The sequence below is a fragment of the Hyperolius riggenbachi genome, chromosome 1, assembly GCF_040937935.1.
Source record: "Hyperolius riggenbachi isolate aHypRig1 chromosome 1, aHypRig1.pri, whole genome shotgun sequence".
Taxonomy (NCBI): domain Eukaryota; kingdom Metazoa; phylum Chordata; class Amphibia; order Anura; family Hyperoliidae; genus Hyperolius; species Hyperolius riggenbachi.
The window spans coordinates 427831111-427856321 of record NC_090646.1 but is presented as its reverse complement, the minus strand read 5'-3'; the positions used below and the strand labels follow the sequence as shown (position 1 = coordinate 427856321).

Genomic DNA, 25211 nt, shown 5'->3' with positions numbered 1-25211 from the left:
AACATAAACAATTAAAGTCTAACATGTTGTGACAGCATAGCTAATAATGCATTTTGGATGGCTGCTTTCTGTATATTTAGGCAACCACTAGAAAATTAGTAAAACGTTGCAATTAGGCAGTCCTTTTTTAATGGTTTAACAACAATAAGGAGAAAGTCAAAGCAATTTTATTAGGTTTGGAAAGGTTTTGAATCACTGATGTCTATATTTCTAAAGGTGCCTACTAATTATATAATATTTTTTGTCCAATCTTACCACTTCTATGTAATATGAGGGGCTAGCTAAAATATCTATTCAAAGTATTTTCACTCGGTTAACCTTTCTACTACATGGATTTGGTAAGATTGGGCAAAAAATATTGTATCATTAGTATGTACCTAGATCTCTTCTCACTTCCTGTTCCAAAGACACAACATGAATTTAGAGGTACTGGAAAGTTTAACATGTGTTACTGCAATAACATTCAAAATATTACCACAAACTCATATTGGCAACTGTAAAATGAATGAAGTTTACTTTACTTTCTGATGTAATGCCACCTGAGGCAAGATTTCCCCATATGAGACACAGCCTGTTTCCAGGTAAAAACAAAAAGTATTGGATGGTTTAGTAAGGGACTAGAACCTCTTATGCATTTGTATTGCTATCTTGTGTCCCCATATGAGAGATTTTCCATGGAGTGACAAAGACAGCAACAAGTGAAACATTTCTGTAAACTGGGGAAGACTTAATTATGTAGAATTATGTAGCTTTTATTATTGCCCCTCGTTTCTTGTTCCCAGGACTTTTTATTTTGAAGCCACAAATCTAAAGAGAGGTCCTAGGCATGAGAAGCAGATAAATATCTGTCCATTTGGTAAACCATGCTTCCACACTATGCTAAAGTAAAGAAAACAAATCATGAGATCAGGCTTTAACTTTTATTTTCAACTAGTGAATTACTAAAATTAGTAGATATAATTTTCCTAACAAATGTTAAAAATTTTTAACCTGGCAAAAATTAAAAAATGTTTCACTTTAGAAAAACTGTATTCTATTTTTTCAGTGTATTTTTAGTGCAAAACAAAAAATGGTAAAAGTAATATGCATTCCCTTAAATGACCACTATTGTGAAATAGTGAAAAATGTAAAATACATGTGTATGCACCTCTGAGAGGTACATTTATTCCAGAGTAAAATGTACTGTAAATAACATTTTTCCTATGTTGTTGCCACTTACAGTAAGTAGAACAATTCTTGACAGATCAGACAGGTTTTGGACTAGTCCATCTCCTTATGAGGGATTCTCAGGCAGGGGACACACTTGGCTGTTTTTGTGAGCGTTTTCTGCACAGAAAAACGGATTTAAACTGAGAACTAATGTTAATCAATGGGCTAGTTCACACTTAATGCTTTTTTTTCGTGTGCAGAAAAAACGCCTGACATCCTGCAGGATAATTCTGCACATTTTGTCAGCTTCCTCTATCAATTGCATTAGCTGCTGTGAAAAATCGTGTGTGGTTTTCTGCATACAAACACACATGGTGTGCAGCAAACATACGCAGAAAACTGCAAGACAAGTGTGTCCCCTGCCTCAGGGTTTTCCTTATTTACAAAAGCAATTACTAAACGCAACTTGCCAATTACCAATATAGAGAGCAAGTTAGTAAGTAGTCTATTTGTTTTCTTTGTATAGATCCTTTCCAGGCACTGCTTTTGCAAAGAAAAAGTACTGAGAATACTGCATAAGAGGACAGACTAGTCCAAAACCTCAGAACCTGTCAGACTTTTACTACCTACTGTTAGTGGCAGCAACATAGGAAAAAAAAGTCACTTCAAGTATTTTTTGTTATAATTTAAGTAGGCCTCAGTCATTTGGACTGAGGTTAGGGAAAAGGCTTGATTCACAGAATATACCTTTAAGTAGAGCTTCTCGCAGAAGAGATGATGTAGGCAGATACCAAGAATATGTTCCTGGTACAAGTCCTTATGCCGGGCATACATTGATACAATTATGTGCCGGATCGAGACAGCGGCTCGATGCCGGCGCATCCCTGCTCATCCGTGCGTGCGCATGGATCGATCCCTGCTCGTCCCCACCGGCGCTCCTTATCAGCCGCTCGATTCCCCGCTATTGTCCGCAGGCGGGGATCGAGCGGGGAATCTATCCGGCAGGTCATCGGACCTGTCGGATATTATCAATCGAGCCATCAGCGGCTCGATTGATAAGGACTACAAATGCCGTGTATGCCCAGCATTAGGCCTAAGCTGCCCCAGACTGGGGGGGCGACAGAAAGGTAAACCTAGGCCATATTTACAAAACATTGCATTCTTTGTAACTGGGGTAGAAATCAACCAGAATATTAATTAAGTCTTGGACAAATAAATCTTGGGCAAATGGGATAAAGTTGTATTACATTGCAGAGTTAAAATATCTACAAGAAAAGTCTGATAACTAACAATAAAGTAATAACTTTAAAGTAAACTTGAACTAAAAATAAACTAGCTTTGATGAATGGAATACATAACTGTCCTGGAGTCTCATTTATTATTTTTAATCTAAGGGTTAATTTGTAACTGTGAATAGCTCACTATGTCCAGGTTGGTGTGACCTAAAATTTGAATTATTTAGCTCCCAACAAAAATAGATAATTAGCTTTTGAGCATGAAAACACTATTTTGTTATCAGATTTGTTTGCACAGCCAGAATAATTTTGGTTTCTATTAACTTTTTAGAAGAACCCAGGCTGCATTCAGCTGCAGTTTGACTGTCTCATTTGCAAACACATAAAACACTGACCGGTCTATTAACTCTAGCAATGAAAAAAAAAAGACTTGAACACAGGCAAGTACTAGATAAACTTGGTACTATATGTGCCCATACAATTGTCAGTCCTAATATGCTTTAAGAATATACATAAAGGCTTTATTTTTTTGGTAAATAAAATTACAAAACTAAGGTGTGAACCACAGTAGTCAATGAATAAAAAAGAATCTGTATCTCCTGATTCAATCCTGCTTATTAAGAGAGGGTATGCCAATAAGCCTTAGTCTACTGTAAAGTGACAATTTGCAGGCTCTATAGTGTCCAGCTCTTTAACAGGCCATGATAGACAAAACCAATGGTTTATACTTGTTTCTCCCAGTTTCATTATAATAGTCTCATGGAGGGCCGGACAGAGAGATGCCATTGCAAACAAAGGGCTCAAGCAAACTGAATAAAATGTACACTTTGCCATGAGTTAGTGGGCATTATAGTCAACAATCCAAAATTGTGTTCATGTTGAATGGTCACCAGCCAAATAATACATTATAAGCTACTCAAGTATGCCGTACAACAAGGAACAGACCTCAAAATTCATTCCACTTTTTGTTTGCTTATTTTTTTTGTTTTACTTACCTATGGAAATCAGATGAACAAAATCTAGATTTATTAATTCACTGATAAGTGGCATTTAAAATACTTTTAATACAATTGTAATAAACCTAAAATTCAGGTTTACAGACTGTGTCATTATTTTATGCATATAACTGAAACTACATTATAAAGGCAATGTTGTAACAAGAAGTTTGCATTCGCAGAAAAAAAATTAACAACAGATCACCCCAATCAAACTGGGATTTCCATGGGACAACTCCTATCAGCAGCAAAGGAAAGCAATGTCAGATTGTTTGATCCCCTGTCCCAGTGGGCAATCCATTTGGTGAACAGGTAAATGGGTGCTAATATCCACGAAAAACTTTTCAAACATGGATGACTAAAGCTACGTACACACTTTAGATTTTCTTCAGTCAAAATGATCATTGATAATTGTCTTGGTCAAAAATGTGTACAAGTGCTCCTTGATGTAAATGGCCTACTCTCTAGAGATTCCCCCAAACAGATTGCGCTCATCCAAAGCATATTGTTGTTGTGGTAACTTCAAATAAAGTTCCTGCAGTGTAACACCACCTGTGTGTCTTCCCCTTCACCATCCAGAACACAATGCTCGGACAGGAACTGCACAGCAGTACAGAGATCATTCCTTAAAGTGTACCCGTGTTGGTGAAAAAAAATGTGATACTTACCTAGGTAGTGGGAAGACTCTGGATAATCCTCCTCAACCCCACCATTGCCACGCTTGGACCCTCTATATCCATCAATAGATTGTCAAAAATGATCTCATGGTTGCTTTCCCCACCATGTATGAGTGGCTCTGTGCTACTGTGCTAGTGCAGCCATATTCACGCAGGCACAGTACAGCCGCTCTTGTGTACGAAGGGGAGTATGGAAGTGACATAAAAGAGGGTCCCAGACAGTGGCGGTGGGGTTGAGGAGGATGTGGGAAGCCTCTGGAGGACTCAGAGGTTTCCTCTCCTTAGGTAAGTATCTAACGTTTGTTTTTTAAGCCACTTCAAGTTTGTTTTAACTATCATCCAAAACAATCTATCTTGTAGTAGGCTCACTCCTCTCCTGTTTCCTCCCCACCCCAGGGTCCTCTTCCTATGCTGCCCTGTTACAGCAGAGAGCATCTGACAAGTATCCGAAGCTGTACATAGGTATGAGGCATCAAAGCATTGGGCTGCAGTAGAGAGAGAGGAGAAGCAAGTTTAAGTCTCAACAAAAGGGCCCAGAAGACTCGTGTCTTAAAGGGGCCATAGCTATCTGGTCTCAAAGTGGTTAAAATATGACTGTTACTTAAATAATGCTAAATTTTTTAAATTATAATCTCATCTTGTTGACTGGTGATGAGTGCTTAATTTCCAGTACTTAAAGAGTACCTGATCTGAGACCCAGAATTCTGTTTTTTATCTCTCCACAATGATTTCATTCAATCTTGTGGTTCCCCTAACTTTTTAACTCTCAGATGTGCCTGCTGCCATAAACAAGCATATTTGAACTTGGCATTTACAAGTTTCAAAACTGTGCATGTCCAATACACATGAATGAGGACCTCTGTACTGGGCATGCACAGAACTCACGCATACCCAGCTCAAATGCACTCATTAAAGGCAGCAAGAACATGGCTGACTATTTTTCAGTTAGGAGATTGAAGGCTGAGGAAACAGGTGGAAGGGAGAGTGGGAGGAGGCTGGAGCCATGGGGCTGATATAAAATCTTCATGGTGAGGTAAAAAACAGAGGCACTCTTTACATTTTGGGTCCCAGTTTAGCTACCCTTTAACCTAATTTTGCTTCATTTACTTGAGACTATGAGCCACAACCACCTGAAAAAACAACAGTAGGCACATCATTAATTTGCATTGTGGCTGCCTAGTACTAATTCTTACAGCGGTGACCTGCATTTAAAGTGGCGAGCAGCATAGCACCATTGCTAGCTATGAAGTTTGAGACAATTAACTGTGAACTTTATAAATAGGGAGATTAGCTGCAAAAGCCTTATTTAGGAAAATAAATGTAATATCCTGGCCATTTTCTAACGTTGATGGCTATTTAGGAGTTGTGCCTGGAGTTATGTTTTAAAAGGTTTTGAACTAATAAAAAACAAAACAAAAGTGAAAGACTAGGAGGTGTAGGGTAGGACAAATATGACATATAAAGGCCAAACTGAGGATGAATATGAATAAAGCAACACACAGGACACCAGCCCAGACAGACTACTGAGAACCAACTCTATTATGCAGCTTGGGAAAGACAGCTTTTAACTACTACAAAATATAAAGTTATAGTAAGCATATTGTTTTTCATTGCTAGCATTAGCTTAAGCAATGTCAAATATTTACAATGGCTGTGACTGTCAAATGATGATTGGAAGCAAGCATACAGTTGCAGCAATGTATTGTTCCACAAAGGTCTTTTGCAGATGATCACGGCTAAAAAAAAGTCAAGCTTCTGCCAAGACAGGAAATCTACAATAAGTCTAGATTTAAGGGCACACAAAGCCTAGAAAACAAGTTTATTCCTATATATATATACAGGAATCAGATTTGTATATGTTACAATGTCATAATTGGTTTGGTAGGAGGCAACCATTGTTTGTAAGTTAATACAAGTCAGTCTGCTTCCAACCTACTTCACTACTTTTTCATGAAATCATCTTAGCCAACAATGGTTTCAGTAAAACAGCATGATAGCCAGGGATGTAACTACCAATCATGGAGTCTCCCTACAAGACTTTGGGATGTGGGTTCCCTACATTGACATCCCCTCTACCGTGGTAACCCCTTGGCCAGAAGACCCATCTGCCGGGGATCATATAACAAGTGCATCACCATGATTTTCCCTTAACTGTGCTCCCTCCACCCATAAAAAGTGGGTTTCAACAACATTGCTCTGGAGGAGGGGCCTTTGTATAAGAGGGGGGATAGTAAAAGTCCTGGGCTTCCCCTGTCGCTGCTGCTCCCCCAAAAGTTTAGCCTCTGAACATAAATACAGTACCCAATGAGACTCATAAAAAATGTGAATTCAAATTATGATGTACATAGGTGCAGGTGTGATTTTTAGCTTTACTGATGCAAGCATATTTTTTTTTATAAAACACAAGGTACTGTTTACAATTTTTTTTAACATTTAAAGGGTACCTGAACAAAGAATAAATATCAGAGCTGGCCAAACCTGTGGTTCTTCAGCACCCCCATAACTTGGCCATCTTCTTGCTTAGCTATTTTCGATGCTTCGACTAAATCTAGTTGGAGCAAGAGTGCATGATCTATCCTGTGTGTTCCCTTTAATCGCGTATCTGAGCAGCTGTACACAGCAGCCACAGCCAGCGGCATTCTGGGCATGCACAGTTTGGATATATTTGTAATGGTGCATGCGTAGGAAACTCACTACTGAGGCCCTTTTTGGGGAGCATGCCCAAAGAGGGCACATAAGATGACAGAGCATGTGCCTATTATGCAAGAATGGGGAGTGGGCAAAGCATAAAGATGGAGGAGAGCCTGATAAAGTTGAGGGGCCATGGAGATTATGGCAGCACTGAAACATATCATTTTTGTGCAATGACCAACTGTAGGCAGCATTACATAGTAACCGATACAGTGGGGTTGATTCACAAAAGAGTGCTAACTGATATCATGGCCATGCTATGCAGTTAACACGCGAGGTGACGCGCGCGCACCTTTGCGCGCGCAAAGTCTTACGCCCGCGCGATAACTAAGTTTGCGAGTCACCTTGCGTGTTAACTGCATAGCACGGCTATCAGTTAGCACTCTTTTGTGAATCAACCCCAATATCAGTTTACTCATTTCAAATCATGAATTTTTTTCCAGGTTTTTCTTGTAATTTAAAAGTAGAATTTAATAAAGTTTAATTGGCTTGAACACTGAAAAAGAACAACATTTCTACTTCATCCCCTTTACATTGTTTGGTCCTTTGAAAGTCATTACTTGCAGATGTTTAAACATGTTGTCCACCCCTGAGTGTATGTAATACCTTGGTGAAGAGCAATTTTTCTAATTTTTCCTAACTTTTTAATTGCTTTATTTATAAATGAAAAAGTTACACTGATTTTGAGGACAGATAGAGCTTTTTATTGGTCACATTTTTTAAATGGTATTTTATGTACTGTTAAATATACAGGAAAATTCTGGCAATCTTATAAAAGTTTGCCTAAAACTGTAGGCAGCGATTTCTTATGTTGCTTAGATTCGAGTTAAAACATATTCTTCTGTTTAATACCCCGTCCCTCTCCGAGGATTTGTTATATGGTAGAGGAAGAAAGCCCTTAAAAAATAACACCTCCCACAGCAAAGTTTGAAAAAGTATAACAAAAATCTTTATTCAACATTAGGTATAATAATAATCGCAATACTGATGATTCAATAAATAATAAAACCACTTAAAAACCAAGCAAATATTCCAACATGATCCCTGCTGCATGTGAAACAATCACTCTAAATGCAATATATTGTATAATGACACAATGCTGCTGTCAGATATAAAACCCCACAGTAGGCTCAATATTGAGCCCAACAGGGGGAGAACCCAGGTTCAGTAGTGATTGTTTCACATGCAGCAGGGATCATGTTGGAATATTTGCTTGGTTTTTAAATGGTTTTATTCTTTATTGAATCATTAGTATTGTGATTATTATTATACCTAATGTTGAATAAAGATTTTTGTTATACTTTTTCAAACTTTGCTGTAGGAGGTGTTATATTTTAAGGGCTTTCTTCCTCTACCATATAATTGCTCTTGTTTTGAGCCCTAGCACACACAGTTATTTGGTTGAGGCGTTGCAGACACTTTCTAGAAACTACCTCTCCGAGGATTTGGACATACTATATCTCATCAAATGCTGGGAGATGAAATGGTCTTTTAATCTACATCTGTATTATTGATAAGAAATTTGTTAGTGACCAAACCTACCTATCCTACTGTTCATAAATCTCACAGCCAAACCTGAACCCTACAGTTATCATATAATGCCTAAATCTAATGCCCAGTACACACCATTCATCTGGTCGATTTTGTATAGAAGTGGTCAGAAAATCGAACAGAAAAACAATCGGAAATCAGATCTGACCTGTCAGAAAATTATCTATTTGATCCATCTATCTGATGAGAAATCATAGTGTGCACCATACATAATAGCTTAGTGAACCCTGTGTTGATATCATGGTTCTGCTGAAAATATAAAATATAACCCTCATGTGTTTTTAGTGACACACATTTCAGCCTTTGTGGCAATAGGTGAAGGGCCTGCACTAAGATCCATTTTACTTATTAACACGAAAGAAGGAGATATTTAGTTACCCACAGGTGACCAGTTAGCACCATAAGCTTACAAATACTATTACCTTCAACTCCTCCTGGACAATGGAGGTGGGAGGCGGTGGGGAAGAGCTCCTCCACCCTTTGTTTGCAACAGAACCCCCCCCCCCCCTTTCCCCATTAAAATCCATGTGGATCTGTATTTCTTGGGGAAATTTTTAAAAACAGTACATCCCTGCATTAGCAGAAGCATTACCAGCTATTTATCTCTGCAGCCATCGCTAACAAATCACAGACAAAAAAAGAACACCACCTTGTTGACTCAAAGGGTTCCATGTCTCCTCAGCAACTTAAAGAGACACTGAAGCGAAAAAAAATGATGATATTATGATTTGTATGTGTAGCACAGCTAAGAAATAAAACATTAAGATCAGATACATCAGTGTAATTGTTTCCAGTACAGGAAGAGTTGAGAAACTCCAGTGGTTATCTCTATGCAAACAAGCCATTAAGCTCTCCGACTAAGTTAGTGGTGGAGAGGGCTGTTATCTGACTTTTATTATCTCAACTGTTCCTGGACTATTTACTTTTCCTCTGCTAGAGGAGAGGTCATTACTTCACAGACTGCTCTGAAAGACTCATTTTGAATGCTGAGTGTTGTGTAATGTGCACATATTATAGAATGATGCAATGTTAGAAAAAACACTATATACCTGAAAATAAAAGTATGAGAATATTTTCTTTGCTGCTAATCTTCTAGTAATTATTCATAGTACACAACCAATTCACTATATCATATATTTTTTTTCGCTTCAGTGTCTCTTTAACTTCCAGCTGCCTGCCCACACTGCCTCCCCCTGTTTTATAAAACTTTTAAAAGCATAGTTGATTAAAAATAATGAATTCATATAAAAAAAAACACCTGAAAATGGAGTACCTATAAAAGCCCTGCAATGAAAAGTAGGCGTGAGATATTGCCTATAGTTAAATATCGATAATGTAAGCAATGTTCTACTATCTGCTGCTATGTATAGTAGAATATCGGTAGTGCTACCCATACGCTACTATCATATTATGTTATCCTATTCACACACTAACTATCCCTGCGTCTATGCTTAACACTCACCTCCCCCCTACTTACACCTAATACTAACCTCCCCCATCTATGCCTTACACTAACCTCCCCTATATATACCTAACACTGATCTACCCCCATCTATGTCTAACACTAACTTCCTTACCTAAACCTAACACAGCCACCTTCACTATGAGATCCACTACAAAATACAAAGTATTGGAACTCCATCATCATTATTGTTCTTCCTGCCAATTAGTGGCTAAAGCTGGTAAATCAAGAAGTCAACATGGGTGCCTTTGGCGGCGCCAAATTTTCCAGACTGCGAATGCGCAGCCAAATTTACTGCTATGCTGACAATGGGCTTCAAGAACTTCTAACATCATCAGAGATGAGTAAAAATGTTCTCTTAAAATGCTTTAGGATACAATGAATAATAATTTAGGATACAATGAATAATAATAACAATGAATAATAATTTAGGATACAATGAATAATAATCATTACAGTATTTGTATAGCACCTTTCTCCTGTCGGACTCAAAGCACTTGCAAGGCAGCCACTAGAGCGCACTCAGTAGGCAGTAGCAGTGTTAAGGAGACTTGCCCAAGAAACTCCTTACTGAATAGGTGCTGGCTTACTGAACAGGCAGAGCCGAGATTTGAACCCAGGTCTCCTGTGTCAGAGGCAGAGCCCTTAACCATTACACTATCCAGCCACTGGTATATACATGTGTTAGTCAGCTAGACCAGATGCTAATTTTCTAATCCCAGCTTCTGCCTCCTGGATTTAGCACAAAGCAGAATTTTGAATGGTTGCTATAGGTTACAGTACTTTGCTTATTATTATACTGTACTTTGTATTATTGAAGCTTGTATATGGTAACTGCCAGCATCCAAGGCACAGTGCATTTTCATGTTGACCACCCTGACATATTTAACTAGTACATTTTGATTTATGAACATTAAGGTGGTAAAATGACTGACAGCCTAAAAGATAAACAGAAAGGAATATTTACATTAACCTACTTACCGTCATCAGGATTATTCATAAACTGAGCCACAATTGTGCGCTCATCTTTTCCATATTCGTTTTCAGCTTGCAACGTATAGATTCCATTGTTCAAATGTGTGGGGTTGTTGAGCTGCAGGCAGCCATGGTGTTCACTCATGTTGCTGCTGGATGCATGGATTTTACTCCAAATGAAATCTGTTTCGCTTAGAACGATTCCTTCATGAAACCACAGTAGCCTGGGCATTGGGTTTCCCCTTACACTGAAAGGGATACACCAGTGGTAGTCCGCGGTTGGATAGTCTATGAGCGTGATATTTGGTGGAACTAAAAATAAACAGACCAGAAATAAACTTATCATTTGAAGCAGGAACATTCAAAAGCACATGTTTTAAAATTGAGCTTTAAAGTGAAACTAAACTGAAAGATTATGAAAAGCTGCCTTTTGCGAGTATGCAAATCAGGTGTTCGGCCTTGATCTGTGCCTACATGCAAGGCCAGATTTCTGGAAAGGCCACAAAGTTCTTAAAGAGATTCAGAGCGATGAGACCCAGTACCAGTGATAGAGAAGGCGGAGGACGGTGACGTGGGAACGATCCATGCGGATGGGGCTGGAGGAAGACCAAGGTATGTATAAATCTATTATTTACTCGGCTCTGAGTCTCAGAGGCTTTAACCAACTGCACAACATGACCAAATGCACAACAAGTTGTTAACATGACAAGTATGTACACACACGCCAACCAGCTAGGTAACCAACTCACTTAAATACTATGCGTGCAAGCTAAACAACAAACTGCACAACATGTCTGCATTCAAAAACAACAAGTTGTTCAAAAGACTTGTACACAAGTTCCAACCTGCATGAAAGTCCACCGCTTGGATCTGGCAAACAACCTGTTGACAGTTGGTCATCTGGTTGTTTGCCAGCTGTACACATGCCCAACTATCTTCCAAAAGACCAAGTTTGCAAAATAGTTGGGTAGACTCTTGGGTCGTGTATGAGCCTTTAGGCAGTTGCTGGCCAGGGGGGTGGCTTGACATTGAAAAGGGGTTGGTGAATATGGAACTCTGCAAATGGAAAAGGAAGGCTGCAATGGGGATCATTAGAAGAGGAGATATGTTGTTCAAGACAAAAGTACATAAAAAAGAGGGGTTGTTACATGTTACACACAAAAGAAAGGCTGCACATGGAATAGGAGGGGGCCGTTGCACATGGATAGAGAGCAACAAGGAAGTTGGCAGTTAGTAGTCTTTAAAATGATAGAAAAAAGAAGCAGTGGCAGCTTTCATGATGTCTCAGTAAAGGTCTAATTCAACAAGCTATTTGTTTAAGGGACAACTGTATGAGGCTGTCATATTTCTTGCCTTTTAAGCAATACCAGTTACCTGGCTATCCTGCTGATCCTCTGCATCTAATACTTTTAGCCATAGACCCTGAAAGAGCATGCAAAAGATTACCGTATGTGTTTCTGACATTATTGGCAGATCTGAGAAGATTGGCTGCATGTTTGCTTCTTGAGTGATTCAGACACTACTCCCATATCCCAAGTGATGGGGAGTGAGGTTTTGTTTTGTGGTGCTTTCCTTCAGCACCACGACAATGCTGCCTCGCTCCCCCAGGAGATTCCTGCACCCGACCCATTGTGAGAGCCTGCACTTACTGCCAAACACCCACAGCCCCTCCCCGCAACTCCTGTTGCTATAATTGACTTTGAGCCCCGTCAAAGTATCTTTGAAGCTCTGACTAGGGCTTCCCATTGGTCCACTGTCTGAAAACCCATAGTTGCTCCAGGCCAGGCATGCCAGGATCAGCTGACAAGGGGGGTATGGCCCTGCGTGGGCAGACCGACAGGGAGCTCTGGAGGTCTCCTTAGTAAAGGAAACTCCCAGATGCAGTGTGGAAAACATGTGTTAGCGTGTTTAGACCAGCCTTTTGCAGGTCTAAACTAGCCCTTAAGCCGCATCTACACGCGTAGATGCGGCTCCGATGCTCCTTATCAATCGAGCCACTGATGCGGCTCGATTGATAAGATCCGACTGGATGGATCTCCGCACCGCCGATTCCCTGCTCGCTCCCCGCGAGGGGACAATGGCAGGGAATCGAGCGGAAGATAAGCGGCGCCGGCATGGACGAGCGGGGAATCAAATCCGGCGCACGCGCGGCGAGCGGGGACGCGGCGGGCACGCGCGGGGACGCGGAAGAGGCGGTCCGGCGGCTAATCGAGCCGCCGGATCGGAGCCGCATCTACGCGTGTAGATGCGGCTTTATGCAGCATGAAAAGTACAATAGGATCTAGTGGGTGATAAGATCACCCAAGCGCATTTATTAACATCCTGCCTATGACTAAGTGCAATTGAATCAGGTGACATTATAGTCTCCTGAGTACTGGACTCACCAGCAATTAATGCTGGCAAGTCTGACAATTGCATGAGGCCCAAAAGTGAATTGGATCGGGCATCTACGCATGCAAGCTGATACCATGCACAGTTATTGCTTAAATATACATACAAAACAAAGTATTTCATTATTACTTACAATGCACATTGAGCTCTACAAACACTTGATCCTCTCCCACGACATTTTCTGCTGTGCAAACCACCGTCTTTGTGTTGTCCAGAGATGTCACATTCTTCAGCGTGAGGAAGGAAGCACGTCGCACAGTCCCTATCTAAGGTATAAAATAACATTGTGAGCCTTATCCTGGTTCAGGGAAACAAGTCAGTTGTATGTGCTTCCATACTGGCACATATACTTACCAGAGTGTTTGATTTGATCTGGGATATGTCCCAGGAGACATTGGGGTCAGGGAGACCGGTGGCTTCACAGGAAACTGTTGTACTGTTACCTTCTAAGACTATGAGTTCCATTGAGCTGACGTTTACTTTTGGCAAAGCTGTAAGTCACATATAATAAAAAAATCAATAACACTTCATAGCTGAAATAATTAAAAACAGTGCTGAATTAAGAATGCATATGTTTATAATGTATAAAAATGTCATATCTTTTTATCCAGACTTTCAATACACCCAGCTGCAGAAAACACACTAAATGAATCTTACAACACTTCATCCATGTCAATACCACGTAATACCTTCTACACCAATACCCCTGTCTACTGTATTAGAGATGCATGCCTGAGCAGTGGTGGGTGCAGTCATCAGGAGACCCTGTGCAGAACTGATGGGGGGTGATACGGACATACTGTAGCCATCTGTACTGGTTGGTGCTGTTTCCTGGCAGTCTTCCTCTCATATCCAATTTTAACATGAGAGGAATCAGATCAGCAGAGACCTAGGCCAGCCAGGACACGTAACCACGATGGTGAAGGAATGAGAGTAGGAGGATGATGGGGCCTGTGTTTTGCTGCACAACCCTATCCCCACAAGTGACTCTTGAATCCTCCTTTTAACAGAAGGCACCTGTATGTCATCACAGTAAGACTAATGCAAAAAGAAGGACTTTTAGAGTCACATTCCAGGAAGAGTGCTCTTTTAATCCGCACTTCCTACCCCAGACTTGCAAGGTCCACATACCTGCAGCTTTGTGGAGAAAAGTTATCAAATTTAGACAGCATAGCTTGAAATAGCCCATGACATCTTTCTTAGCTTACTATTACATATATTGTTGTCCTAAATGCTGTAAAATCTATGTTTAAAGTGGTTCTAGGAGTACATTTGCTTTGGGCACAGGGCTTTTGGGCGCAGGGTGAACAAATTGGTGGTGTTAAATACCATTACCCCTCTGAGTCGTTGCAACTCGGAGGGAGAAGTAATTCCCCTCAATTACAGGTGCGCGGACTATTGCATTACTGCTATAGTCGCTCCAATCTTTGGTGCTACCCAAAGTAAGGTGCCAAAAAGCCCTGCTTCCTAGGAGGGGCCCTTGTCACAGATACCATCCACTGAGCAGTGCCACCTAGCGGACACAGGCAACAGGACACATTATAAAACAGCACGCAGGTACTAAAAAGTTCCCTTGTACCTGTAAGGACCACATGAACACATGTGTACTGTATGTGACATGTAGTTTGTGACACATTTGGTTATTCTGCAGGAGTTTTGTTTCATGGAGCAATACATTTTTATTCCACTACAAAAATCTCAGTCTAAGTTCAGCATAGAATAATTGTATACCTTGTTTTGCTATTGACTTAAAGAGGATCTCCAGTGAAAATAATGCAGTAAAAAAGTGCTTCATTTTTTACCATAATTATGTATAAATGATTTAGTCAGTGTTTGCTCATTGTAAAATCTTTCCTCTCGCTGATTTACATTCTGACATTTATCACATGGTGACATTTTTTACTGTGGGCAGGTTATGTAGCTACTCCTAGCTGTTTTGGCTGTTAGAGACAGCTGTAAACAGCTAATTTCTGTCTGTGAACATTGTTACATTGTGGCAGTTTGCCCAGAGTACCGCGGTACTCAGAGCTTCTTGTGGGAGGGGTTTCAGCACAAAATCAGTCATACAGCACCCCCCTGATGGTCTGTTTGTGAAAAGCATCATATTTCTCATGTAAAAGGGGGTATCAGCTACTGATTGGGATAAAGTTCAATTCTAGGTTGGAGTTTCTCTTTAAGTGAACACTGAAAATGTAAACTTTACAATGCATCCATCTATGCACACATCCATCCATCCATTCATCCATGGGATGCTGCACAGGATGGCATCAGCTGGTTTGGGTATTTGTGTATGCTTGCTGCATGCTTTGTAGAAAAAAATACATCGATACAGCAACACACAGAGCAGCCATTTTAGCTGACTGATAAAATGGAGGTTGAAGAAAATGGATAGAAGAGGACAAGGAACAAAACCTTCTTCAGAACGTCTAGCAGTCATCCATGTACATGCCGTGAGACAGTTATTGCAAGGCAATCTAAAAGAGTAAAGCTAGCAAGATTCCTCTATATTCTTATTTTTTTGATCCTGACTTTTTTTTTCATGCAATGCTGTGTATTGTAATTAAACAGCAGCGTGAATAATGTCAGACAAAATTCTATGCTTTGCAGGGAAGAAGGAGGAAATGATCGAGAACATTTCACTACATGACTAGTTTATTCATTTCTGTGTTCTGTTGCTATGGAAACAAGTAAGAGCTAGAATTACATTTTCACCAGCACAGTGCCTCTACATTTCTGCAGCAAAAGGGTTGGAGAGATATTATGGCGAGACTCTCATGTGTAAGCACTGGATGGAACACGGGACCGCGGAATGCTATATTTGCCATCTTAATCAATAGCCATTCTCCGTCATGTCACATGTGGGGTTATTTACTTGGTGTTTCATATTTAGGCAGTGGTGACTGTGTGGAAGGATAGGGGAGACGGCATTTGAAACATACAGTATGTTAATTTGTATAGCCTATGCGAAATAATATGATAGAAGTATGTTCTGCTTATCATTTATTGCAAGCATGTGTGTGATCATCAATTCTGGCTGGATGTCCTCAAGATCTCATCTACATACCAACGAGGTCATGTGAGCTAATCACACATGCAGTAATCTGTGTAGTAGAACAGAGCTGAACAGAATATTTAGGTAGGACATCATATTACACAGACATGGTAAAATTGCCGATTTGCCGCATGATTGCTTAAAGCAGCAGGTACAGCCATACTATTCTAGGAAGAAAAACCGGGTGCATCTTATTTCGGCACCGCTTAGTTCCGCGCGGTGAGAGCTCTCAGAGCCGCGTGTCAAAATCAGCTGATCCGAGAAAAAACACATGCAGTATATAAGTAGATAACTACTTATTCTACTTACATAAGAGATGTATAGTTACTGTCCATGTTTCTATTTCACTGAATTGTATATAGTACATAAAGAGAATTCTGTTTCAGGCATTTGCCATCTTAATTCCCTCTGACTGAAGCCAATAGTAATTAATTTCCTCCCTTACTTTTTTCTCCTAGAAACGGCATTGTCATAGCTAGCTTGCTTTGTAAACACATGCAAGCCCAGCATGTATCAGATTTCAGCAGCTCACTGAACTGCCCTCAGCCAATCAGTAAGGTGCAGGAATGCAAGAGGGGTGATGACAAGCTTCCTTATCTTTGGCAATGGAAGAAATAGAGCCAAACTGACCGAGATAAGACTCGTTACAGCAGAAACAATTTTAAATAGAATGGAGTGCTTGCAATGCAGGGTAAGGCTGCAGGCTTCATAATAAACACAGAGGCATGGGTAAATGGAATTTGATAAAATTGATGGAATCGATCCGTTTTTGCAGTCAAGTTCTACTGAGCAAATGGCATAGACTGTTACAACTCATGAGTTTAAGAACATACTGTAAAACGTTAAATAGATAATTGTAAGCCATTGCTGCACTTATTTGGGAAATTAATCTGAAGAAAGTCTGATTACGAGGTTCCCCCCTTGAAAGTCCGATTACAGCAATGTCCCTCTGTTCTACCTGCCCAAAAGGAAGACTTTTCTTTGCAGCATCAGATGTTTTCTGGCAATGTAGGAGGGCAGGGCTGTAGCTCCACTAATGCCCACCAAACTATAAGCTGCTCTTCTTTCTAGTGCAGATGATGCAGTATGGTCGGGTTTCAGGCCTCTTTCAGACGGGCAGCTGAAGCCAATGAATTCACTGCCTGTTCTTGCGCTCGGTACTAGCGGACAACAGTAGGCGCCCTATAGAATCATAGTCGTGCCCAGATTTATTTATTTATTATTTATTTATTGTATTTATAAAGCGCCAACATTTTACGCAGCGCTGAACATTAATTTAGGTTACAGACAATATTTAGGGGTGACATACAGCAAAATGACAATACAGGATACAAGAAAACCAGATCACACAGCACAGTATGAGTACCAGGTAATGCTTAGTCACTCAAGGGGAGCATGGGGATTAGGCAAGTTAGGTTCACTCAAATGCATAGCATGGGTGCACAGTAATGGAGGTGCATGATCAGGTAGGACACAAAAGGAGGAGGACCCTGCCCAAAGGCTTACAATCTAGAGGGAGAGGTAAGGACACGGAAGGTAGGGGACCAGAGTTCAGCTGTGGGTTTAGAGCACTTGTGAGGGGTAGTAGGCCAGAGTGAAAAGGTGAGTTTTGAGGGCTTGTCATGATTTTCTGACGTGGAGTAACACCACCACGTGTCACGCACTGACACATGAGGTGTTAAAACCGCTGCCAATTGGCTGCATTGACTCAAATAGTGCTTGAGGGTGGCAGAAGTGACGCTGAAGTGCTCAACATGCATGCAGTTCAGCCATCCATCTAAAAGAGGCTGGACAACTACAGGCAATGTTATTGTACCTCTATACATGGAAACGTGGAAGCAGGACTTTCTGTAGCCTTTTTTTCCGCCACAGACGATAGTAAAGCTGAACATTTAGTACTAAAGTAAAGCTAAAGGTTAGTTTGCATTAAAAGACTACACATGGAGTGCCCATATGGCTACGCAGTCCTGAGTTCTATACAGCCAATCCTGTTTTCTAATGGTGGCCACTAATGATCCAATCTTTTTCATCCAATCTTACCAAATGTATGTAGTATAAGGGTAAATTGAGTGAATATACTGAATGAATACTTCAGGCAGTTACCTTATATTACATAGAAATGGTAAGATTGGATGAAAAAGATTGGATCATTAGTGGCCACCTTTAGACATACATGAAGAACTATCTCAAGAAAAAAACATGTGCATTCTGTACTATTCCTGAAATACAGTGGGATGAGAAAGTTTGGGCAACCTTGTTAATCGTCATGATTTTCCTGTATAAATCGTTTGTTGTTACGATAAAAAATGTAAGTTAAAGGGGCAGTTTAGTGAAAATTATTATTTTCCATTAATCACATATCAGTTATTTAATAAGGAGAGCATACGTTTCTCCATAGACTTTGTGTTAAAAAAGTAGATGATAACACTATTTCTGCTTTTTAAGACAGCTGAGCTGCATCATTATCATACTAAGCGACAGACTTCACTGATAGTAGCAGACATTCCAGTTGATTTATAACGGCTAAGTAAAGCTAAGTAAATAAACAAACAGGCCGCTAAATAAGTAACTGATTAGCAGCCTGTTTTATCTATTTACTTAGCTAGTTACATGTGAGAACAGCACGGCTCTCTGTAGTGTGTGAGCCAGCCGTTATAAATCAGCTGGAATGTCTGCTACTATCAGTGAAGTCCGTTGCTTAGTATGCTAATGATGCAGCTCAGCTGTCTTAAAAAGCAGAAATAGTGTTATCATCTACTTGTTTAACACAAGGTCTATGGATAAACGTATGCTCTTCTTATTAAATAACTGATCTGTGATTATTGGAAAATAATAATTTTCACTAAACTGCCCCTTTATATATATATCATATAGGAGACACACACAGTGATATTTGAGTAGTGAATTGAAGTTTATTGGATTTACAGAAAGTGTGCAATAATTGTTTCAATAAAATTAGGCAGGTGCATAAATGTAGGCACTGTTGTCATTTTATTGATTCCAAAAACTAAAATTGGCTTAGTAAGCTCAGTAACCCCTGACCTACATACACAGGGGAATCCAGTTATGAGAAAGAGTATTTAAGAGGGTCAATTATTGTAAGTTTCCATCCTCTTTTAATTTTCTCTGAAGAGTAGCAACATGAGGGTCTCAAAACAACTATCAAATGACCTGAAGACAAAGATTGTTCACCATCATGGTTTAGGGGAAGGATACAGAAAGCTGTCTCAGAGATTTCAGCTGTTTGTTTCCACAGTTAGAAACATATTAAGGTAATGGAAGACCACAGGTTCAGTTCAAGTTAAGGCTCAAAGTGGCAGAACAAGAAAAATCTCAGATAAACAGAAGCGACAAATGGTGAGAACAGTCAACCCACAGATCAGCACCAAAGACATACAACAACCAGAATCTAGACTCTCATTGGAGTCCTAAGGGAACCATTTAAAGGCTGTAATTTCTGAAAAAGGAGGATCTATTAATAACCCTCCTGTCGGTACGCAGTTTCTGAGGCTGCATCTGCGGGAGGGATTTTTTTAATCAAATTTGTTGTATGCGTTGTAGCTAGCACTAGGCTAGCTACCATTGTTCCCCAATTCTCCCCACACCCTTCTGATCCCCCCGATCGCCGCCGCTATACTTTGCCTAGCCGCAATCCCGTGAGAGCCGCAGCCTCCCCAATGTGCTTCAGTCATCGCTATGGCGACAATCGGACATGACGTCTGACGTCATCGACGTCATGATGTCATGCGCAATCCCGATCCTCCCCTTCAGGGGCGCCTCTAGCCTTTTTGTCACTCCAGGCAAGAAAACCAGTGTTGCCCCCCTCCCCCCCCCCCCGCAACCCCCTAGCTGATAGGGGCTGCGCTCCTCTTCAAGCATGAGCAGAGCCTTGCCATACCCATGTGAGCATGGCCGCATCTGTGTAGTGTCTCAGAGCCGCTCATGCACAGGCGGATCAGGCTTACTGCACAGGAATGGCTGTACTTGTGCAGGCATGGTGCGGCTGCATTCATGCTTGAAGAGGAGCATGGACCTGATCAGTCGGAGGGTATAGGCAAGTGGCAGGAAAAGACTGGTGCAGCATCCCCCATTTCTGTCTGACTGGGTGGAGTTAGAGGCAGGGCCAGGGGCAGAGCCATGTGCAGTAAACATTACACTGCGCTTGTGGCTGCTTAGGAAGGGGTGGCCTTAGAGGTTGGCAGAGCATGTGTGCTCTGTCTCTATTGGCTGGGGTGTGGAGGGGATGCATCTCAAAGGCGGCACCGTGGTGGGGATGGAAACACTGGTAGGAGCCAGTGAGCAGAGCTGCAGCATCATGTCTGTTTTTTGTGAGAATGGAAATGCAAAACACAGGGAGATCGCTTGGTTTGTACAAAATGTATTTTATTCTTATGTTAGTTTAAAAAGGCTACACATAAATGCCTGGTACACACCATGCAATTTCCCATCAGATAAGACAGGTTGATTTGATTATTTCCGACAGGTCTGATCTGATTTCCAATGGATTTTCTGATCAATTTTCTATAGAAGTGATTGGAAAAATTGATCAGAAAAATGATTGGAAATCAGATCAGACCTGTTGGAAATTATCGATTTCAACCAGTCTATCTGACGGGAAATTGCATGCTGTGTACCAGGCAGTATATGTCTCACATCCCCCACCACTACTTCACAAGACCCAGAAAAGTTTGGAAAATAGCTGTAAAAGATGCAAAATAAAGTATTAAAAACACAATGAAAGGTATGTGTGCTTGTCTGCACTACAAGCAGTCCAACTACTGTAAACAGAATGTTCCAGGGAACTCTATTTAGCATCACAAATCCATCTTAGCATACAGGGCATTGTTTGCTTATACCAGCCTTATCTGCCACATAATGTGCACTGCTCTACACAGGATCAGAAAGCATTCATCCATCACAGGATCCCAAAGCAGAGTCTGAGCATTCCTTTTCTTTGTTTATTTTCACACTTTGCCATAAAGAAGTTTTCCTTTGAAGTTTGCTCTGCATCAACAGGACTGGGTGCAGTGACGATACAGTGGTGATGAATCCCCAGCATGACATGCTCTATCACTTACTGGTCTGTGTGTAAATCTTCCTGCATGTCAGAGCCCCTGCCAGTGCCAGCTGCGCTCTTCTAGCTGCTTCTCCCCACGCTCCATCAACCAGACTCTCTCAGTCTCCGGACTCCTAATCACTTCCTGACCTGGCCTCGGCTCTGCACTTCCTGTGATGTCACGCTCCTTCCCCCTCACTCCTGCTAAGAGCCTGCATTCAGTGGCTGTAAAATCAATATACAGCGGGGAAAAAAAAGTTACAGTAGCAGTGGGCGGCGCCTTCTGGCGAACTTCCGCCCCCAAGCGGCTGCCTGTACTGCCTATTGGTATAGGCGCCCCTGCTCCCCATAGCGAAGCCTGGCCCTGATTGGAGAGGCTGCGCCATCGCGGGATCCCTGGGGGGTACGTATAACGGCAGGGATCGGTAGAGAGCGGAGGGACTTGGGGGGCAATGGTAGCTAGCGAACTGCTAGCTACAACTGATAAAACATTTTTTATGAAAAAAAAAACCATCCCGGGGCAGAGAAATCCTCTGCTGTGGCTACCCAGAGTGTAGGTCGGGGTTACCGCCAGGAGGGTTAAATATTGATTTCATTTCCTTTTTGTGGTGCCCAAATGTATGCACCTGCCTAATTTTGTTTAAACAATTATTACACACTTTCTGTAAATCCAATAAAGGTAATTTCACTTCTCAAATATCACTGTGTGTGTCTCCTATATGATATATTTAACTGACATTTTTTATCATAACAATCAACGATTTATAGTGGAAAATAATGACGATTAACAAGGTTGCCCAAGCTTTCGCATCCCACTGTAATAATTTAGAAGAGAGATTCAACAGTAAAATGAAAAAAAAAATGTAAGGCTGAAAATTATGCTGCCAAAGAAACCACATAAACAGCTCTGGAAAATAAAAAGATTCTTAATTCCATTGTGCACAGCACATGCTTTGAGTACAAGAAGATCTTTCGTAAGATGAAATGTCACATGTACCCAAGTATAGCCAAGCTGTTTTATAACCCAGTATCTGGACAGGAGTTGTTTAACTAAAATATGCAGTTTTTCTTCCCTTAAGGTAAATATGTAAAATTCAGAAGATGTCATGTATGTATTTTAAAACAAGAATGATTTCCTGAGCATAATCCAAAAATGATTACCATAAGATTTGACATCACATGCTTTGATTTGTTGGATCTAAATTGACATGGAGCAAGATTTCCATTGAATGTTTTAATCAATACTCCTCATCATCAAGACAAAACTAATTACAGAGTGCTGTGTTCGTCAATAACGTATCTAAGGCCCCTATTGGTCCAGCTCCCTCTTGGCCTCACTTTGGCCTCTTTGTACAGCCACTGTTCAGGACATTTTTTCTGTAGTAAACGCAGCATTTCATAAGAACTCTGAATACATTTCAACAAACCATTCATTTTAAAAGTGCACTACTTATTAGAATGCATGTTATTTTATGCAAGCTAAAATGTTGAGGCTTATTCACACTGAAAGCACTACTGAACTATGTTGGGATGAAAGAGACCTTGCACTGGATTCTGGACATAGAGTTTCATTTGTTAAAGACTCTTTAGACTAGAGATCTTTGGACAACATCAAGGATCAAGATCAGATGGGGCCACGTTCTTTCAGGTGTCAGGGGTTCACTGGGTAATTTCAGGTCTTAGGAAACATTGCTGAAATCTTAGCCTGGGATGTTGAACTTCAGTACTCAAGGGCCAAGGTCTTCACAAATTAATTGATGGAACTGAACCGAATCAGGAAAGTTATGGTTCATCAAGTACACATTTCTCCATTTCTCCGTCCATCCTAAACAGTGGCATGGATACGGCCCTAGAGGACTGGAGTTTTGACACCTGTGTCATAGCCAATTAGCTGTGCAATTTCAGTCATGTGCTTGTTCGTAAAGTGACAATCTTCATTCTATTAATTCTAGGTTGAGTTTGAGTTGTCTTCCGAATACCCAGAAAAATGGCCAGTACTTGATGAATCACCTAATAAAGACCATTTAATGCATGATGCATGGCACATTTTTTTACCTGCATCAAAATTATACAATAGAATCTCAGTGATCTAGAGCTACATCATCAGATGCTAATGATGCTGATGCAATGCCTATCCAGTAATTTCTCTACCACTACCGTAGAAAATACTGGAAGTTAAACATTTATTATATGCTTTTAATTACTGTATTTCAACATTAATACAGAGTTGATGGGTACTGTATGGGGTAGGTCTATAATTAATAGCAACTGTCAAGCAACTTGAAACTATATTTATGCAGCATTTACCACTCTCAGTCGGTGCCAAAGAACTGAAATTCTACTGTATTAAGGGAAAAAACACCTAAAACAATAACATTCAGAAATACTTGTTTGGCGGAAGTAAAATATGTGCATTTTAGTACGTTTCATTCAGTGAATGCAGCCATATTGATCCTGCAACAACCAGCAGTATAATTGATGAAGCATAGTACGTTATTTTAGGAAATGACAATGAATAATCATAATGATAACAGACAAATGATCAACTCCAAGACTAAATCTCTTTGGCCTCAATTCACTAAGCTTATCTCCTGTCTTTAATAACTCTTCTAGAGTTGTTACCATGGTGATAAGGCATGTAGTATTCAGGAAACATTTTACCTCAGGCAAACCTAAAGTTAACTCTTCTGTCTTTAAGTTAACTCTTCAATCCTTAAAATAACTCCGGAGTTAAAGACAGGCTGTTTATTAACTGCATGTGAAAATAACTAAAGAGGAGGTAAATTAACTACAGAGGAGGTAAAATAACTACAGAGGAGGTAACTTAAGGAATGAAGGGATAAGATAACTCTCTCTTATGTGGAGGTAAGTTTTCTCTTGCCTTATTATCTCCAGCATGATCTTAGTGAATTGAGGCCATTGACTTTAATGATCTTGGTTTTAAATGATATATGACTTACCACAATAAGGGATCTGCATACTGGACAGAGATATCCTTTTATCATTCTCATTATAACAGAATATGTTGCGTCTGTCCATGTAGACATAATCTATCTGTTGATACACTTTGATCCACATTATATCACATGAACACTGGAATGGATTGTCACCTAAAATTCTGAAAAAGAGTTACATTTTTACTACAAATGAAAACATGTCCAACATTTTCAGCTTTTATATAATGGTTAGCTCCATTTAGCATTACTAACAATGGTGCATATACAATACACATTCCATATCAAAATGTGTGACTACTGTTCAGATACAAGGATGTGCTGAGCAGAGACAGTGCTAGGTGAAACATCTCACTGCCATGGGCGTCAGCAGAAAATTTTCCGAGGGGGGGGGGGCAAAAGGGGGGGGGGTCGCCGGCTGATCGCTGAGCTGCTTGCTGTCACTAGGCACTAGGCAGCGGGGGGTGGCCGGGGGGGGGGGTCAGCTGGCGGCCAGGGGGGGGTCAGGCACCCCAATTTGCCCGACGTGCGGACGTCCATGCTCACTGCTAATGAAAACTGAACATAAACTTTTCTCTGTCATGTGCTATCAGTTTTTTGATGCTGCTGTAACAAGCATACAAACTACCCCGATTAACACTAGTAAAAAAAAAAAAAACCTCTCAGGACTGCTTAGTATCTGCTGCAGCCATGCCTGTTGTCTCTATTATTGCAAAGAGAAAGATTCCCAGGCTGTTAAACATGGTCACCTCTGAAGACTGAAAAAAAAAAAACAGCATGGGGATTACTCATCAGTAGTATACTAGGTCTGGGGAAGCAGCTCCTCCTCTTCTGCCTTTATTGTTGATTGCATTATTTGGGGTTCTGTATCTGGTATGACGTCTTGATACAAAGCCTGCTGTTTATTACCAGCTGCTATGGTGAGACCTTTCACACGTCCGCGTGGAAGTCATGTTAGTCTATGGCGATGCGTGGAATTTGAAAAAAATTACAGATGCAACATTGCGGCGCACAAGCGTATTT

General features: G+C 40.6%; 1 protein-coding gene across 6 annotated transcripts in view; it reads right to left on the bottom strand.

The window, feature by feature from the left end:
• NTRK2 (neurotrophic receptor tyrosine kinase 2) overlaps positions 1 to 25211 on the bottom strand; it is a 384661-nt gene that overhangs the window by 266596 nt on the left and 92854 nt on the right. For all 6 annotated transcript variants that reach the window (XM_068237090.1, XM_068237088.1, XM_068237097.1 and 3 more), the window contains 4 exons: positions 24195 to 24352; positions 13481 to 13617; positions 13260 to 13392; positions 10742 to 11047 (listed from right to left, as the gene is read on the bottom strand). In XM_068237090.1, the coding sequence (XP_068093191.1) occupies positions 10742 to 11047; positions 13260 to 13392; positions 13481 to 13617; positions 24195 to 24352 (734 nt within the window). The remainder of the gene's footprint in view (positions 1 to 10741; positions 11048 to 13259; positions 13393 to 13480; positions 13618 to 24194; positions 24353 to 25211) is intronic.